At 54.1% G+C, this 19,053-nt stretch overlaps 1 protein-coding gene and 1 non-coding gene across 6 annotated transcripts; both read right to left on the bottom strand.

The window, feature by feature from the left end:
- Positions 1–1,276: 1,276 nt before the first annotated feature.
- On the bottom strand, positions 1,277–6,098 carry TMEM74B (transmembrane protein 74B). 5 transcript variants are annotated; one of them, XM_055139030.1, is made up of 2 exons: positions 5,776–6,098; positions 1,277–2,208 (listed from the first exon to the last, which is right to left on the bottom strand). In XM_055139030.1, exon 2 carries the CDS (start codon positions 2,173–2,175, stop codon positions 1,501–1,503), a length of 675 nt encoding a protein of 224 aa, XP_054995005.1. In that variant the 5' UTR covers positions 2,176–2,208; positions 5,776–6,098; the 3' UTR covers positions 1,277–1,500. The 5 variants fall into 5 exon arrangements, with proteins under 5 accessions (XP_054995005.1, XP_054995002.1, XP_054995006.1 ...); XM_055139027.1 differs by lacking the exon at positions 5,776–6,098 and adding an exon at positions 5,608–5,722; XM_055139031.1 differs by lacking the exon at positions 5,776–6,098 and adding an exon at positions 5,220–5,379.
- A 4,654-nt stretch (positions 6,099–10,752) lies between these two features.
- LOC129405263 (U6 spliceosomal RNA) lies at positions 10,753–10,859 on the bottom strand. Its single transcript, XR_008630444.1, has one exon. It is a non-coding gene; the product is annotated as a U6 spliceosomal RNA (small nuclear RNA).
- Between the last annotated feature and the right edge of the window lie 8,194 nt (positions 10,860–19,053).

Raw genomic sequence — 19,053 nt, 5'->3', positions numbered from 1 at the left:
CAACCCTCGCCCCTGCAGGTCTTCCCAACCCTCTGCCTCCGGCCAAAGCTGCCAGGAGGAGCAGATGGCTGACGATCAGAGAAGCCTTAATGTCCCTCCACCCAGATGTTCACCTCACAGGCTCCGGTTCCAGTGAACGTGGGAGCCCAGGCCCACCCTGCCCTCCCACCTCCAAGAGACAGGATTTGTGCCCATGTGACCGCCTGCCGTGTGGCCCCGAGCTGCCAGAAGCCCACAGATCACCAGGGTGACCCCATTAAGGGTCTCCACCCCAGCGGCCTAAAAGCCAGGGGCTTGCCACGACCAGGCAGTCCAGACCATGCTCCCCCCAGCCCTGAAACCCCCGATCTCCTTGCCTCGTGCACACAGCACAGCCCCGTCCCACTTCCTGTCCGTGTCAGGTTAAAGAGAGCCTGGACAGAGCCTGGAAGCATCCACAAAGGAAACCAAGCAAACAGCAATGAGACCCAGAACGGACCTGGTTTCCCTCCATCAAATAAATAAGGGACACCCTTGGCTGCTAAGGGGGTGTGGTTGGGGACGGGGGAGGGCAGGAGCCAGGGGAAGAGAGAACAAATTCAGTATGTTTCAAAGGGAGAGTTCCTGCTTCAGGAATAAGGCCCAAGCCAAGAGCCAGATCCCCAGCGAGGGGGGCGGGATGAAGGCCCACGCGTGCGTTGTGTCCACAGGAACGCAACTGAGCCTTTGCCTCTTTGGGTGAACAGACCCCTCTGGACCAGAAACTGGGGACATGGTGCTCGACAGTGAAAACTGGGTGGCAAGAATCCGTCCCTGTCCCCTACCACCCCACCCCCACAATTCAAGACTCAATGCAGATTGCAGCAAACTGCCCCCCAGCTCCCTGAGGGGCTTGGGGGTTCTCTAGCAGGACCCAGGGAGCAGAGGCTGGCTGACGTGGTGGCCACCGAGGAAAATGGCACAGAGACTGGTGAGCACCGTCAGAGCCACTCCACCCCGAAGGAGAGGCCACAGGCCATTCCTAGCACAGAGGCGGAAATGCTCCGGGGACGCCACCCAATCCCACCCACCTCACTTCCCAGCTGGGGTCTGAGAGCAGACAGGAGAGAGCCCCCCTAATGCTGACTCCCCCCCCCCCCGCCTCTCTGTGAAGCCACCTCCCACCTCAGACGGCCAGGAATGACAAGGGTCCCACTGCGGCGCCCGGAACTCTGCCGAGGAGCAATCCCGGGCTTCCCCAGGGCAGGAGGACAGGGCTCGCCTCCTCAGAAACCCCAGGACACCTCAGGCCACGGCAGCAGTTTCCAAACGTTGTGTATTTAGAGCAGGGAGCCACCCTCCAAATGAAACCTTCCACAAAACCTCAAGCGGCAAGACAGAGCCGGAGCCAGTCTCCCAAGAGGGGCCTGGCCAGGCCATGGGCTCCCCCCCTCCCAGGGAGCTCCCTGCTGCACAGTCTCCAGGTGGGCGGGGGGCCCGGGAGCCCCCGAGCTAAAGCATCCAGAGAGCGCGGCTCCTTACTTAGGACCCCTGGAGGCTGTGGGTGGTCTCTGAGATGTGGACAACCTCGTTCTCCACCAGGGCCTGGCCCCCGCCGTCCCCATTGAGCTGTCTCATGCGCAGGTTAATGGAGCCGTAGGTCTTCCGGGAGCCGCGGCCCGAGACGCAGGTGGGCTGGCGGTACAGCTGGCCTTTGCACAGCGAGACCATGAGCAGCAGGGACAGGAGCATGCCGCCCACCGTCAGCAGCCCCAGGCCCGCGATGATGCACTTGTCCAGGTGTGAGCCCAGGCGCGCGTAGTACATCTCCAGCCGCTCCATCTCCCGAGCCGTCACCGTGTCCGGGTTGACGCGAGCCTCGCGGGGGATGGCGTAAGCGGTCACCACCAGGAGGATCCCGCTCACCAGGAACACCAAGGCCGAGACGAAGCCATAGTCCACCGGGCGGCTTATGGGCTCCGGGCCCGGTCCCTCCTCGGAATGCAGGGACAGATCATCCCGCAGCCCGGAGGCGGCACCCCCCGCGGGGCTGGGAGGACTGGCCAGTCGGGGGTCGGCAGAGTTCTGGAAATGGATCTCGTGTTCCTCCAAGGAGAAGCAGGCATTCTCCACACCCTCCCTGGTGGGGGCCGGTCTCCTGGGGGCCTGGGGACCATTGCTCAGGGTCTTCAGTTCCAGGCCAAGGGGAGATGCCATTGGGATGGAGGAGCCCAGGTCATCCCTTGGCACCTAGCAAAGAAAACAGGAAGTCAGTGGAGTTCAGCAAGCTGGCCCCAAGGGCCCGCCATCGCTGGAGCCCCACTCGGCCCCCGGCATGGCGAGCACACATCACCCCACCGGGGGACCCCGCCCGAGGTCAGGGGAGAGGGCGAGACGAGGTTCCAGCCAGTCCTCCCTGGGCCTGTGTCTCTGCCTACAACGCCACGAGACTCCCACTCCTCTGTCTCTGTGGGGTCACTGCAGGGTTTGGGAGCTGGCCAGGAAGCACTCAGAATGGACAGCAGCGTGGTCAGCAGCGTCAAACCCTGGCCTCACCACTCAGGGTGAGCCAGGACTGTGTGACCCCTCCACACTCTCTTTGCTCATCTGTTAAATGGGACTAAGCAGAACGCCTCCCTCCTAGGGATGAGATGAGGAGCTCATGAAACGCTGGATGGAGACGGGCTGTGATGGGACGAGGATAGCCAGGGGGTGAGGGCAGCTGTGGGGGGGTGATGGGGAGGTGAGGGCAACCAGGGGGGTGAGGGCTGCCAGAGGGTGAGGACAGGCGAGGTGGGCAGAGATGAGGGAGGCCACACAGAGACTAAGGGGTGAAATTGAGGGAAGCTTCTGGGTGTTGGTGGCATGTGAATCAGACCTTGAGGACAACTGGGAGATGCCCCAGCTGAGGGGGGATAAGGGCGTTCTGGTGAGGGCACAGGGTCCCCAAGCCACTCTCAAGGGACTCGGTGCAGGAGCCAGGGCACGCTGAGGTGGGCTGTGGGGAAGCCTGATGGGAGGGGAAGGCTTAGAGGGAAGATTGGGGGTGGGGGGTGTGGAAGAAGTCCCAGCAAAGGGACTCCCAGAGAAGGGAGGCCACAGGCCGATGGCGATGAGGAAAGAACATGTTTGTAAGCAGCAGAGTGGGCACACCTCGACGGAGACCACAGGAGGGGAACGGAGGGGAGAAGGAGGGACTGCCTGTGCCCCCCCCCAGATACACAGACACACACACACACACACACACACACACCACATACACAGCGCACCCCTCCTGTCAGAGGATACAGCTTACATCACATAGGCTGGAACTGGCTCATGGGAAGTTCTGCCTTTCTGCTTCTTGTCTGTTTGACTTTGGCTCACGAGAAGTAAAAGCTTTCACACCTGGGGGACGGGGATATAACATATGCCTCCAGGTGCGAGGCCCCGGGTTTGATCCTTAGTACTCCATGCCAAAAAGAGATTTCGACTTCAGACTCCTCTTCCCCACATCACAACACAGCAGCGCTGCTACAGAGCCCCCCGAGGAGACCCAGGGGCTCCCCTCTCCATCACCACGTGCATCCCAGCCCACAACCACCCTGTCTCCTGCCCACACTGATGTCGTGGGCTCACGGAGCCGGAGTCCCATGTTGTACTAAAACCCTCGGGAGTCTACATATGCACACCCTCACATAATTACTCACACACACACAGACACAAGCACACATTCAAGCACACTGACACACTCACATACTCACCAATATACACCTAACACCCAGCACCGGAACTATGGCTGTGGTAAAGCATGTTTCACATGTGTGAGGGCCCGAAGTCAATCCCCAGCACCCCCAAAGCACACAAGATTCTAGCTGTTTCTATGCTTCTCACCTAGCTAATTCTCATGTGTCTATCATTTCATGTGTGAAAGCGAGCATATACAAGCTAATGAATAAAGTAAAAATGAATGGAAAGAATGAATGTGTGAGACTCCAAAGAGTTCAGCACGGTAGGGTACGTCCTGCCCCTTTCTGATCTTCCCTCCTGCGTGGACTTCCATCACACGCGTCCCCAGTGCCTCTTGGGGCATACGGAGCCTTTCATCTGAGTACAAAGCCTTTTCCACTGTCAACCCACTCCTACCACCACGTCCCTCTTCCCTGACTGCCGACTTAACAAATGTTTCCTGAGCACCTGTGCTGCCTCTGGCTCCTAGGAGTATCTGGAACAACCCTGTCCAAGGGCTGGAGCAACAGTACCGCAGCTAAAGTGCTTGCCTTGCACAAGGCCAATCCAGGTTGAATCTCTGGCACCCTGTATGATCCCTCAAGCCCTGCTAGGAGTGATCCCTGAGCCGAGAGCCCCAAGCATCATCAGGTGTGGCCCCAACACAAACAAAAACCACCTTGTTATGACCCCAGTGCTTGCTTGTGAGGGCAAGTTCCCTAAGAACAGTGACCACCCCAAACTGCACCCTTCCTCCCCAGCTCTCCAGCCCTCACTCAAACCCTCAGCAGACTACAAGCTCCTCTATTGTCCCTGTGGGCACACTGAGACCACACTCCAAAGGAAACCCAGGACCCAAATTCTGTGAGCAGGACCTACTTTCACCCTTTAGGATCCCCAGACTTCTTCCTGCGGTTCTGAAGTTGCCAGAGTTAAGAAGAGGAAAATCAGGGGCTCCCCGTGAAGTCTCTCACATACAGCCAGGGTGGGGGCTTCCCAGTTACCCAAAACAGAAACAAACATCCAGGTGCCCATGTCCCCACTATCACCCCCCCTCTGGTCCAGGTAGACACCCCAATTCCCACCACAGTCCAGCAGGCACTGAAAGGCTCACCCCAGCTCCACATTCACACCCAGTCCTCTACACACAGTCCCCACGGTCCAGGGAAGCCTCAAAAATGGTCCTAGCACCACACCGGTACTCACAATAAGGAGGGGCAGAGCTGTGGATTATACCACCCACACACATGCACAAACGCAGGCACACATAATACATATGCATGCGGGCACGTGCGCAAACACACAAGCACGAACGTGCGCACACATATACACGCATGCACAAGCACACACACACATGTGCGCACACACACGTACGCAGGCATGCATACACATGCACATGCACAAGCACAAACACGCACACATGCCTGTGAGCACATTATATACACTCGAGCACGCACAAAGTGTCCCCAGGAAAGCTGAGATCTAAGCCAAGATTCCCCGGGCGCAGCACCCCACCCACCACCGCGCGCTCACGGGCGGGGACACTGACGCACAGGAGAGTGGGTGAAGCCGCGCCGAACCCGGAGCACAGACACACGCACGAGTTGTACACAAAGCCTCGGGCGCGCACACGCAGGTCCACGCGCTGTGCCCAAAGTTCCACGCCGAAAGCCACGCACCGGCGGCCCGCGCGCCCGCCGCCGCAGCGCACACGCCGCCTCCTGCCCTCGGCTGCCCAGCGCCACGGGGCCGGGCCAGGCCACACCGGGCCGGCGGCGCCGAGAGCGGCGCGGCCGGGCGTTCCGGGGAGGCCGGGCGCGGCGGGGAGCCGCGTGTCCTTCGGCCGGGCCGGGAGGTCAGGCTCGTCGTCGGGCGCCGCGGCCCCCCGCCTCCGGCCCGCAGCCTCCCCGCCGGCCCCGCCGCCCCCCGGCGCTGGCGTACCTGCGCCCCTGCCTCCGCGCGCGGGCGCGTCCGCCCCGGCGCCCACCCGCCTCGCCGCAGCCCGCGCCCGCCCGCGTCTCCGCTGCGGCGCAGCCCCGGGAGGGCGCGGGCCCGGCCGCCGCCGCCTCGCCCTCCCGCGGCTCCCGCCCCCTCGCCGGGCGCACGTACCTGCCCGCGCCGGGGAGAGGGCGCCGGGGGAAGGGGCGGGGGGCGGGGACCGCCGAGCACCGCCGAGGGAGCTCCGCCCGGAGAGTGAGCGCCGGAGAGACCCGGAGTCCGGCGGGGGGCTGGGGTGCAGCGCCTCGTCGCCTTCCGGGGGTCGCGGTGGGGCGATGCTCGGTCGCTCCCGCGCCCCGGCTTAGGGCGGCGAAGCCGAGAGCCCGCGGGGCTCGGTGCAGGGGCGGGGCGCGGGGGTGGGTGCGGGAGGAGACCCCTCCCCCGCCGCCTGCTTCCCGGCTCGGCGGGGGAGCCCCGACTGCGCCAACGCCTGACGCTTCACGTTCCCCGCTCGGGCCCCAGCCCCTCCCCCGACACACTCGCGCGCGCACGCACGGCCCCCAGGTGGGACCCAGGGTCCTCTCCGAGATCCTTCGAGCTCCACGGTCGGCGCCTGAGCGCTGGGCTCCGCGGACCGAGGGCGCCACCTAAAGGCAGCGAGAAAGCCTCGGAGCAACCCGGGGAGCCCCTGGCCCTGGCTCTTGTCGCTCCGCTCCCTGGGACCGTGGAGCACCGAGCCCCAGAGGGACTGGGCTCCCCGGTGGCCTGGCCAAAGGGCACCCGCACCCTCGTGTCCCCGCTGCCGCGCACCTTCCCTGGCTCTCCCGCGGGGGACCCTACCAGGCTCGCGGGCGCGCCCTCACCCACGGGCCGCTCCCTTTGTTCTGCCCAGGTCTCCAGAACCCTGATGATGATGATGATGATGATGATGATGATGATGATGATGATGATGATGATGATGATGATGATTTATTTGGGGGGGCAATTGCCCGCCTCCCTCACCAAAGAGTAAACTCCTGATCCCCCCACCTTAGACCCCAGATGGGTGGGTGTGTCAGGGCGTCAGAGGGCGTGACTCTCCTCTCCTGTACTGGGTCCACAGGCCAGGACTGAGCCAGGAACCCTTCCCCTAACGGTGAGGAACACGCTCCCTCTTGTGGGGGCTACTAAGGCCCAGAGAGAGGTTTCCTGGCAAGATGGGCAGGTGGGGTTTCCAGAAAGACTCCTGGGCCCCAGCGTTGGTTTCGGGCATCCCCAGTCCCGTAGTCTCCTCTGCCACCGGAATTTGGGAATGCATGCTCCAGCTGTGAGAGGGCTGGCAGAGGGGAGCCGTCTAGAAGGGCCTAGAAGGGCCCAGAAGAGCAGAGGAGGATGTCCGAGCCTGGCTGCCCGGTCACCCGGGTGCAGCCCCAAAGGCAGTGCAGTCCTCACCAGCAGGCATAGGATTCACCCTGGAAGCCAGGCGCCCGGGTCTCTGCCGTCCTGTGGCCCTGTGATGGGTCCTGGACAGCCCCTCCAGGGGCGGGGGAGCACCGGCTCTGGGTGCCTCTCACAGGCCAGGCCAATTGCCAAAGCTTCTAAAGGATGCTAAGTGTCTGTCTCCTTGTTCACTGGGCAAGGCAGCTGGGCGCCCTTGCAAAAGGCTCCACGCTCCAGCTCTCCTCTCCTGTGACCCGGGCTTCCTGAGGCTTGGCTGTCCCCTCCCTCAGAGAGCCCGTCCCTTGTCCCTTCAGACTCTCTTCCAGGTGTTCCAGGCTCACCCCCTCACTCCCTTCAAGCCTTTGTCAGATGTTGTCACCTTCTCTGAGACTCCTCCCACATCATCCTGTGAAAGTTCAGGGGCCTGGAGCAATAGCACCATTGGGAAGGGCACTTCCCTTGCATATGGCCAGGCTGACTGTGATCCTCGGCACCCTCTGTGGTTCCCTGAGCCCCACCAGGAGTGATCCTTGATCACAGAACCAGAAGTAAGCCCCAAATTCTGCTGGGTATTCTTTCCCCACCCCGCCCTCCAAAATAATAAAAGATAGCAGGTGGGCTGGAGCAATAGCACAGCGGGTAGGGCATTTGCCTTGCACGTGGCCGACTCGGGTTCTATTCCCAGCATCCCATATGGTCCCCCAGCACTGCCAGGAGTAATTCCTGAGTGCAAAGCCAGGAGTAACCCCTGTGCATCACCAAGTGTGACCCAAAAAGCAAAAAAAAAAAGATAGCAGGGCCCTGACCCCCCTTTCTCCCTGACTTGGAGTACTATACTGAGCATTTTTCAGCTCCTGACATTGGATATCCATTATTTATTGTCACACTCCCCCCACAACCCACTGAAATGTAAACACAGGGCTAGGAGGGGTCTCAAAGGGCCAAAGCTCTTATTTTACCTACAGGAGCCCCGGCATTGCATGGTCCTCTGAGCACTGCTGGGAACGAATCTCATGCACCAAGCTGGGGGTAGACCCTAAGCACTGCCAGTGTGGCCCCCAAATTAAAATATATAAAGTTAAAATAAGTGTCACCAGGATCAGAGAGATAAGTACAGAGGGTGAGATACTTGCCTTGCACTAGCCTACCCTGGTTTGATCTCCAGCACTCTACATGAGCACAGAGCCAGGAGTAAGCCCTGAGCACCAATGAGTGTATTCTCCTGCAAAAGGGAAAAAGGAGTGCCCGAGAGAAAAATATGTCCTATTGTCTTGCCTCTTTTTTCCCAAGGAATAAGAAAAGAGCAGACACAGGAGAGATGGAGTACAGCAGGTAGGTCGCTTACCTTGCAGGCAGACAGTCAGGGTTCAATCCCCGGCATCCCATATGGTCCCCCAAGCAGCGCCAGGAGTAATTTCTGAGTAAACAGCCTGGAATAAGTCCTGAGCATGGCCAAGTGTGGCCCAAAACAAAACAAAACAAAAGAAAGAAAGAGAAAGAGAAAGAAGGCAGACACTTAGAGGCCCTCAAATTTTTCTGAGAATCATTGAATTGAAACAAACAAAAAAAGGAATCATTGAGTAAAATTGAGCCCAAAATGTACTGGACATCTGTTATATACCTGTTAAGTCAGTGGACTCCATTTCTACCATCAAGGAAGCAAAGGTAAGTGATACTGTGTGAGCCAGAGACAAGGGCCTTCGCTGGGATGAGGTGAGGACGGCTCTCTCGAGCAGTGAGGCCCACCCGTCGAGACTGGAAGGATGAGTCGGAGGCGGGCAGGTAGAAAAGGCAAGGAAGGGAGCGTCAGCAGAGGGGCTGGCCTGGGCAGAGCCCTGGGACTGAAGGGAATGTGGCGAGTGTGAAGGCTGATGGGAACGTGGAGGATTTCTGGGCCCTGGGCAGGCTGGGCACCGCAGCACTGCAGCACTCGAGAGCTTGTCCTCACCCCTCTGAGATGGATGAGCATGCGGAACGATTAGAAAAAAACAACCTTGTCCTCTTTGCATGAGAATATGACCTCTGGTCAACTAGCTCTGTTTCCTTGGAAACAGATAAATATGTGTTCACTATGTTACCAGGCAACATTGCAACGATCAAGAATGACACCCCACACACACACACACACACCCACCCCTGCTCCCGCTCCCCCAGGAGAACGCCTGCGTGATCTTCCCGGTAATGAATGAGAAGAGGAGATGGCAGTATGGGTCAGTGTTTAGCTTCATAAAGATGGAGAGGATCGCACGGAGAATTATTCATAGGCACGAGGATACACACGGGTTAGTAGCCACACTTATGTTTCTTTCCTTCCTGTCAGCTCCAAGGCCGTAGAAGCAATGGCGCTGCAGAGCACTCCTGGTATTCTTGGTTTCTGATCGGAGGAACCAGGCAGACATGGCAGACCCAGGACTGGTGCTGGAAAGAGGCCAGGCAAGCCTGGAGTCCCCCACAGTGCCAGGAAGTGAGGAGGGGCTTAAATAAGTGAATGAAACACACAGAGAATAACAGTGGTGTGTCAAGGGCCCAGGGGCCCAGGGAGAGAGATCTCCATGGAAAATGGTAACGTTTGGATAGGCAAGAGAAGTAAAGTCTGAGTGGGACTGTCACCTAACAAACTCCTCTTGGGATTCTGAGCTTGATTTTTGTTGTCATTCCTTGAGACAGGAATCTGCCCGGCTGGGCATTTTTTAAAAATCGGGCCAGGGGGCTGGAGCGATAGCACAGCGGGTAGGGCGTTTGCCTTGCACACGGCCAACCTGGGTTCGATTCCCAGAATCCCATATGGTCCCCTGAGCACCACCAGTAGTAATTCCTGAGTGAAGAGCCAAGAATAACCCCTGTGCATCGCCGGGTGTGACCCAAAAAGCAAAAAAAAAAAATTAAAAAATAAGGGGGGGGGGCTGGAGAGATAGCACAGCAGGTAGGGTGTTTGCCTTGCACGCGGCCGACCCGGGTTCAAATCCCAGCATCCCATATGGTCCCCTGAAAACGGCCAGGGGTAATTCCTGAGTGCAGAGCCAGGAGTAACCCTTGTGCATCGCCAGGTGTGACCCAAAAAAAAAAAAAAGGGGGGGGGAAAGATTGTCTTCCGTGCAAAATTCCCAACCCAGAGCTACCCCCTTCTGAAAGAGGTGAGGCTTCGTGCCCCGGTTCTTAGGTGTGGGCTGTGCACAGTGATTTTCAGACCTCAGCATGGGTGGCAGCGTGGAGAGGTGGCAGTGATGTTTCAAGGTGGGGAACCTGACAGAGCTGAGGTCATTCTCAACAGCCAGAGCACACTGATAGTAGGAACTCTGAATCTGATGAAAGTCAGTCTACCTTGGCGGTCCTTCTCCCGGGACCCATAACCGCAGACTAACCATGAGCTAAACATCAAACAAATCCCAACAGCGGGGCATTCTCCAAAAAGAACCTGGGCAGCACTGCTCACAGACGCCAAGTGCATTAAAATCACCAGTGCACTGAAGAAAAGGAAAGCATGGGGGACTGACACAACGCAGGGCAGTGTTGCAGAGAGACGTAACAGGTAGGGCCAGGAGATGACACAAGCACAGAGCACACGTCCTGAGCATTGTGAGCCCGGGGTTTGGTCTCTGGAACCACATGCCCCCACCACAGCATCGCAGGCTACGGGCCCAGGCACCATGCCTCTGGATGAGAGAAACTGGGAAGGACCCTAGTCCCCCCCACAACCTCCCTGGTGGCCCCTATTTTTCAAAGTTTTTTTTTCATATGGAACGCTTCATGAATTTGCGTGTCATCTTTGGGCAGGGGCCATGCTAATCTTCTCTGTATCATTCCAATTTTAGTATATGTGCTGTCTAAGTGATCGCTAAAGTTTTTTGTATATATTGACAGAACAACTAAATGTAGAGTGATATCTTGGACCACAAAAGGACATTCGGCCAACATAAGGAAATCTAACTAAGGTATGGCCTTTAATAATAATGAATCAATCTGGGCTTACCAATTGTCACCAGTGTACTTTAGTTAAGTTTTAGTTAGCTATAGAGGAAATTGGATATGGGCCTGATGGGCCCTTTCTGTGCAGAAAAAAAAAACTTGATTTTTCTGTTCATCTAAAATTATTCCTTTAGGGCCTGGAGTATACAGTGAGTAGGATGTTTGTTTTGTAGGAGGCCAACCTGGGTTTAATTCTCAGCATCCCATTTGGTCTCCTGAGCACCACTGGGAGTAATTCCTTAGTGCAGAGACAGGAGTAACTCCTGAACATCACTGGATGTGACCCAAAGAGTTAAAATAAATAAATAAAATTATTCCTTTAAAAGTAAGTAGAGCTGGAGCGATAGCACAGTGGCAGGGCATTTGCCTTGCATGTGGCCGACCCGGGTTCGATTCCTCCGCCCCTCTCGAGAGCCCGGTAAGCTACCAAGAGTATCTCGCCCGCACAGCAGAGCCTGGCAAGCTACCCATGGCGTATTCCATATGTCAAAAACAAGTCTCACAATGGTGACGTTACTGGTGCCCGCTCGAGCAAATCGATGAACAATGGGATGACAGTGACAGTGATTCCTTTAAAAAATTAAGTCATGGGCTGGAGCGGTAGCACAGCGGGTAGAGTGTTTGCCTTGCACATGGCTGACCGGGTTTGATTCCCAGCATCCCACATGGTCCCCTGAGCACTGCCAGGGGTAATTCCTGAGTTCAGAGCAAGGAGTGACTCTTGTGCATCACCGGGTGTGACCCAAAAAGAAAAAAAAAATTTAAGAAAAAATTTTTAAAAATTAAGTCATTTTTTAAAAAGACCATAATTGGTACATTCCATGTGGACTGGAAGGAACTATAAATACCTGGTGGGAAATCACGCATTGGGTTTTTTGAGCCTGGTGACTCACGTTACTGGGCATGGCTGAAGAGCACGTTCCCTTGGACTAAAGCTTTTAAGCCACAATGACTTGGGCACCCACCAGGGAATCTCAGCTCCTGCACCCACCCCCAGTGCCAGCCGGCAGCCTGGTCCTGAGAAGAGGAGCGGCTGGAGCTGGATTCACTCGGAGCATATTGACTTGCCCGTCCTGCTCCCTTCCCAAGAGGTTGATGCTGTGTCCTCTCTGTTGGGTCAGAGTTTGTGCTTGAACCTGAAACCCTGTGTGCATTCTGCCTGTGACATGATCCAATAGACACTTTGAATACATTCTTCCTTTAGCTTCTTCCGGGCAGAGGACACACGAGAGAACATAGGGACCACAAGGGAGAGTGTGCGTGGTTGTGTGGGCATGCACTACATTTTCAGTTCATTTGCCACATATTCATGAAAATGTGTATGGGTCTGCAACAGAGAGGATGGGGATGTCTTATTTTTGTTTTGTTTTGTTTGGGTTTGTGGTGGGGCCACACCTGGCTGTGCTCAGGATTTCCTTCTGACTCTCTGCATCATTCCTGGAACAACAATCTGGGGTGCTGGGGATCAAACCCAATTTAGTCACATGCAAAAGGTAAGCACCTTATCCACTATACAGTCTCTCCAGCCCCAGGATGAAGACTTCTTATAGAGCACTAGAACTTCTTTCAGAATTTTCCAAAACATGGTGATTCATGACACAATTTTAGGTATCTAGTGGAGAAAAACATATATGTTTTTATTCTCTTGCTGCATTACAATCCCTACCAAAATTTGATAACGGAAAAGAAAATCCTCGTGTATTTGCAGTTTTGCCACTTGGACTGAGTACAGCAGAGGCAGCTAAGTCTGTTCTCCGGGGCATGGGTGAGAGTGGTATGGGTAGTTGGGAGCTGACGGGGTGCACTGAGGCCTGACCCTGTGTCTCTCACTATCAGGGTTTTCCTGTTCTCTATTACCTGGCTTCTCCACATGGCTAGCTTGGGCTTCCCATGGTGGTAGTTTCAGGTCGTCATGCCTTTACATGGCCCTGACCTTTCCCCCAGAGTATGAAAGAAGTCGCTCTGCCTGAGCATTGGAACAGGAACTTTTGTGTTCTGTTGTTTTAATGCAGGCAATGGCCAGATAAGATGGAAGGGAGGGGTTCATATAGTAGAAGCACATATACAGGGGGCGGTAAAAGTCTCCCAACTTGCATAGTTATGTCTATACACACAGACATATGATAGATAGATAGACAGACAGACACATAGATAGATAGATAGATAGATAGATAGATAGATAGATAGATAGATAGATAGATAGATAGATAGATAGATAGATATAGGTGTGTGCATTAATCTTAATGGCTGGTTCCTTTTTTTTGGGGGGCCACAACTGGCAGGGGACCATATGGGATGCCGGGGACATAACCCAGGTCAACTGAGCCCAGGTTAGTCACATGCAAGGCAAACACCCTACCTGCTGTACTATTGCTTTGACCCCTAATGACTGGTTCTTTATTTGAATGTGTTTTTGAAAAAAATCTAACTCTCAGAGAAGCGGCAGGCATTCTGGTGAGCAACACGGCCCGGACAATGCTCCGGACCCGAATCGGGGCCAGCAACACCGGGGGGCCGGAGGGAGGAGGTGCCACCTGCACACCTTCTCCGGATGGAACCCCGGCGACACTGAGCAGCAACTAACACGGCTCCAGGATTCGGGACTGGGACAGAATTTCAGGTTGTAAAACCTGAAAACATACAATCTTTGAATGGAAAACTAATTATCAAATGCCTCCTTATTAGGGTTATCTTGTTTGGGGATATAACTCCCACAACAATAGTGAGTTTTGTGTTGAAATATGGAACGTAATCAAGGTGAAGAGAAAATAAAGTGAGGTTCATCAGTTAAAAAAAAATCTAACTCAACCATAAAACCAGAAATAATATTGGTTAAAGTAAGGGGGAAAATTATGAATCTATATAAAGTTAGGAGAGCATAATTTGCTGATTTTCTTCCATATTTAGTCTCCCTTTCTCCCACTGGGATAAAATCCTGTCATGGTGCAGCTCAGAATAAAAATTCTATGTCTGAGGGCCAGAGCAGTAATAGAGTGTGTAGGGCATGCCTTGCACATGGTCAACATGGGTTTAATCCCCAGCACCCCATAGAGTCCCCTGAGCCTGCCATGAATGATCCCTGAGTGCAGAGCACAGAGTAAATTCTGAGCACCACTGGATGTCATAAAAAAAAAGCAAACGGACAAAAGGATTCTGTGCTTGAGTCTCACTTGCAGATCAATATAACCAAATGAACAGTAAAGCCATCAGAATGTTGGAGGAAAGAGGCCAGAGAAATAATACAGAGGGGAGGGTGTTTGCCTTGCACACAGACAACCTGGGTTTAATCCCCAGCGTCCCATATGGTTCTTGAGCACCATCAGGAGTGATTCTGGAGTGTAGAGCAAGGACTAAGCCCTGAGAATCACCGGGTGTGACCCAAAAACAAAACAAACAACATGAAAAGAAGAACACTGGAGGAGGAACCGGAAAGTAGTATGGGTGGGTGTGTTCCAAGCAGAGGCTAACGAGGGTTGATACCCTGCACCATACACCCCATCTCCCCCCGCCAAGCACTGCTGAGTGTAGAGGTCTCCAACAGCCTGGGAAGACTGGAGTAATCTTCAGCATCATGTCACAATGACTGAGAATCATAGGTGCTGTCCCACCCTGCCCCACTACCCTCAGTTCCTCCCCGCAATGTCACAGCAGGTGGTGTGGCCAAATGAATTGTGTCATTGTATTCTCCTTCTCCTACTCCTCTTCCTCCTCCTCCTCCTCCTCCTCCTCCTCCTCCTCCTCCTTCTTCTTCTCCTTCTCCTTCTTCTATTTACAATTTTTTTAAGAATCTTAGGGAAACCATATGAGGTGCCAGAGACTCAGCCAGGTCAGCGTGTGCCAGGCAAGTGCCTTTCCTTCTGTACTCTCTCTCTCTCTTGGCATTCTTGTGTCAGGATGCAGACCTGGAGGCTGGAGGCTGATCAGTCATCATGGAGCATGAAGCAGGAGTCTGTTAGAATGGGGGAGTGCAAAATAGAAGGAATCTAGGTCCCAAATCATCATGAAATGGAGACAGTCTCCCATACTTGATCCATAAGAGAAATTTATACTTCTCCCCTGTATATGCTGCTATCTTGTGGGGCTTTGGAGCATGCAAATGAACTATTCCTTTTGATCATGTTATGTCAAAGACAAATATAAACAGATCAAAGTTGAGGTAGTAGGCAAACACTGAGCAGGTATTTGTGTGCCTAAAGTTGGAAAATGTATATTCAACCCAACCCTTTGTCACAGAGAAAAAAAGGCCAAAGCCAGCCTATCATCTGTCCCAAAGGTGATAAAATGATCACCTGGGTAAGGCTGAGGTTTTGCTAGATGAAGGAGTCAGGAAGGAAGGAAAAGTATTTCTGGAAGACAAAGAATATGAAATGGGCCCAGAGACAAAGTAATAGTGATGAATTACTTGTATGTTTATTTCATTTGACAGACACCTTGATACCCTCCTCATATGGCAGATATGACTCCAAGTGCTTACAAACATTGAGTCACTCAGTCATTTATCACACAGGTGCTTTTAGTACGCACATTTAAAAAAGGAAGCTGAGGCACATTGTGGTTAATGGCTTACCCAAGGTGACAGAGCTGGTGTGTTACAGCGCCGAGATTAAAATCCAGATGTGGGGCTGGAGAGAACATGTGCAGATATTAAGGTGCTTTCCTTGGGTGGCCCGCTCTGATCTGATCCCTGGTGCCACATATGGTGCCTGAGCACTGCCAGGAGTGATCCCTGAGCATTGCCAGGAATGGGCCCAACACCCACCCCTCCCCCCAAATAATAAATAATAAAGTCCAGACTCTAACTCAGTGCTCAGAACCACTCTGCTGGATTCCACTATCATTTTCAAAACTGATGCAGAATTCCTGGGAGGGTGCACTAGGAAAACTTGAGTTCAAAAATGGAAGACATGGATTCCGGCCACGCTGAGGCTAGAGGAAGCGCCTCTGATTCTGGTGGATGTGGAGCTTCAGACAGATCTGAAGAGCCACGGCTGATAGGCCCCATGTTTCTCCCCCGGCCGTTCCAGTTCCTACTCTTAAGCCTCTTGCTGAGTTCTGTTTTAGTTTGTTTACGTGTCTTATGTTTACCTCCTGGCACTAGCTGGGCTCATCTGGCTCGTGAAACTTTATGGAGAGTTGCAGGTTTCACAGAAATGGGAGTTGGCCCAGGGATTTGAGGAAATAAATTGGTGACTACACTATACACACACACACACACACACACACACACACGTCTTGATCCAGTTGGACTGGCAATCCTCCCTCTCCACCTGGTTTCTCTGCAGCTTGAAGCCTTGAAGAAGCAAAAAACCTGGAAGGTGCAACTTCTTGCTGGCCTGGAAAGAAAAGAAAGGAAGGCAAGAACCACATTCTGAGTCACTGCAAATATGAGCACCTTTGCCATGAGGAAGGGGACCTTTGCTTTCCTTCTCTCTGTACCCTTGTCCCCAGCACTCAGAGCCTGGTGCACTGCAGGCAAGTCTCAGCCAAGCTCTTGGGAGAAGGGGGCCCAGGAAGAGCGGGGATGAAACAGCCTAGGCGGGACACCCTCCTGCGTGCTGGCATGTGTGTGATTTACCTTACATGTGCTCACACACAAACAGGCAGGCATATGGGCACATGCACACATACACATGCCACACACATAGACACACACTCTAACAGTCGACAGGGCTGAGATCAGACAGGCACGGTACCTCTACAGCACGCCCAGGCTAGCTGGGGCCAACAGACACTCTCCCCACTGTCTCATTCTGCTTCCCCAGAGTCTCCACCACTGTGTGGTAAGGATGTGAGACAGTGGACAGTTGGGCATGAGACAAGTGCGTGGGGGACCCCTGTACAGAGGGCACCTCTGTGCAGTGCAGAGGGCAAGAATACTTGCAGACTTATGTTGTACAGAAAGAGATTTATTTTTTTGTTTCCAAATTTATTTATTTATTTATTATAAGTCAATCACTGTGAAGTACAGTTACATACTTACAAACTTTTGCTTGCATTTCAGCCATACAATGGTCGAGTACCCGTCCCTCCACCAGTGCCCTTTCTCCACCACCAATGATCCCAGTATCCCTCCCATTATCCCCGCCCCATCCCCCCCACCCCACCCCACCTCTGTGGCAGGGCATTCCCTGTTGTCATAAAGAGATTTCTGGACCTTGTGTGTATGGGCTTACATGGATAGGACACAGCATGGGTGCCATTCCCTGGAAGTAGGTCCAAAACAAAAACTGAGGGCAAGTGGCATCTGGGTGGTGGTCCCAGGAAACAGGAAGAGGGATGGGGAAGCGAGACACAGAGCAAGGAAGTCGTGCAGGAAGGGCTGTAGGTGCTGACATGAGCACGTGACAACTGCACACAGCTAGGACTCAGCCCTTAGGAACCCCAGGAGTGTAGGAATTTTGCTGCCAACTTGTGTTACTTTGTTGAGGCCAGTTCCCCATGCTACGGCCTGTCCTCTGCTCAGGTTACACACAGTTCTCAAACTGAAGTCAAATTGTTTCATATATCCTTGAGCGTATTTGAAGGAGGCTAATGTTTCAGGGAGAAGGACGAGGCCCTGGTGCTTTCTCTGCTGTGTGCAGAGGATACTTAAGACCGGTGAATGCACAGACTCGGGCACAGAAGGAGACCAACAAGACCACTGGACCTCATGCATATTTTGAAACTGGAGCCCTGGGGTTTGATCCCCAATAGCACAAGGTCCGTGAGCACAGAGCTGGGAGAAGCCCTCGAGCACTGCCAGATGGCCTAAAAAGTAAACAAAAAGCAGGTGCACGCACAGGAGCCTAGGAGTCATACGGGATGGCTGGCCTTGCTTGTCCAGACCAGAGAGAAGTCTGCGGCAGGGCTGCTGGTGTTGGGCCACCCCTCCCACCTGTGCCCCGTGCTCCCTCCACTTGCTCTGGTGACAGCAGTGAGTATTTGGGGGTGGGGCAGAGGTGGGCACTCTCAAGGCCTTTCACCATACAGAAGAATCTCTCTGCTACACTTCCCCCTCATTTGTTTTTCACAAAGTAGGAGTGAGGGCTAAAGTGCCCTGGAAGGGAAGGGGACAAAACCAAAAGGAGAGATAGATCCTAGACTGAGGGTCAGACATGGAGGCTGAGCTAAAGGACCCTCTGAGTCCACTTGCCCCATCTGGGAGACGGACACAGAGATGGACGTGGAGACGGAGCTCTGTCCCATGCCTTAGAGCAAGTCACCATCTAATCCTGTGTATTTGCCTCCCTGTCAACCCAGAGAGCACAAAGGCCTTCCACTGTCCCCCGTGGCCTCCACAGAGCTGTTGGAAACAGTTTGGTCATAAGCAAGAGAACACTTTGAGAAGGAGGTCAGGCCTATGGCTTAGTGGTAGTGTGCGGGTCTGACCTACTGACACCCTGGGTTACATCCCCACCATCCTGGGAGAACAAATTCTTAAGTACATAAGGGATGTAGACAGGGTCTTCTTGGATAAATCAAGAAACCAGGGCTTCTGCAGTTCTATATGTAGAACAGTGAATTTGAATCCTTAATAAAGAGACCCGGGGTGGGGGTGTTTGGTGCCGCCAGCAGGTTCCTGTGGGGTGTGTACCCATGAGGTGAGTGCATCAGCAGCCTGATAGTGTCTTCAGACTTCCAGATACCCCCAAATTTCTCCTGTGCCTTTGACCAGACCCCAACAACTTGGGGCCAAGTTTACCAAGAAATTAAACAGCCAAAAGTTAGGTATGTGAGAGCCACACCCACAAACCATCTGCGGCTCAGCTATATAAGCTCACTTATTGGCCCTATTTCAAAGACCCATAAATCTCAAAAGAGATCAAAAGACGCAGTTAGGGCCTGTAGCACAGAGGTAGGTGGGAACTCGTGACTGAGATCTCCAGGCCCACTTGAATCAAGACTCAGCCTCCTCCCGCCAGGTCCCAGTTTTCAAGTAGCTTGGCAATCACACCCACAGACTGCCCCCAGCACCATGCAATCTCATCAATGGCCAACACCCAGACTAAAGATTCCCAAAGAGAATGCCGCAGAATATCCTGACGCCACACCAGGCAATCTTCACCGAGGCACCTCAGAGGGGGG

This window comes from Sorex araneus, chromosome 5 (assembly GCF_027595985.1).
Source record: "Sorex araneus isolate mSorAra2 chromosome 5, mSorAra2.pri, whole genome shotgun sequence".
Classification (NCBI taxonomy): Eukaryota; Metazoa; Chordata; class Mammalia; order Eulipotyphla; family Soricidae; genus Sorex; species Sorex araneus.
This window is presented reverse-complemented; position numbering and strand designations above follow the sequence as displayed.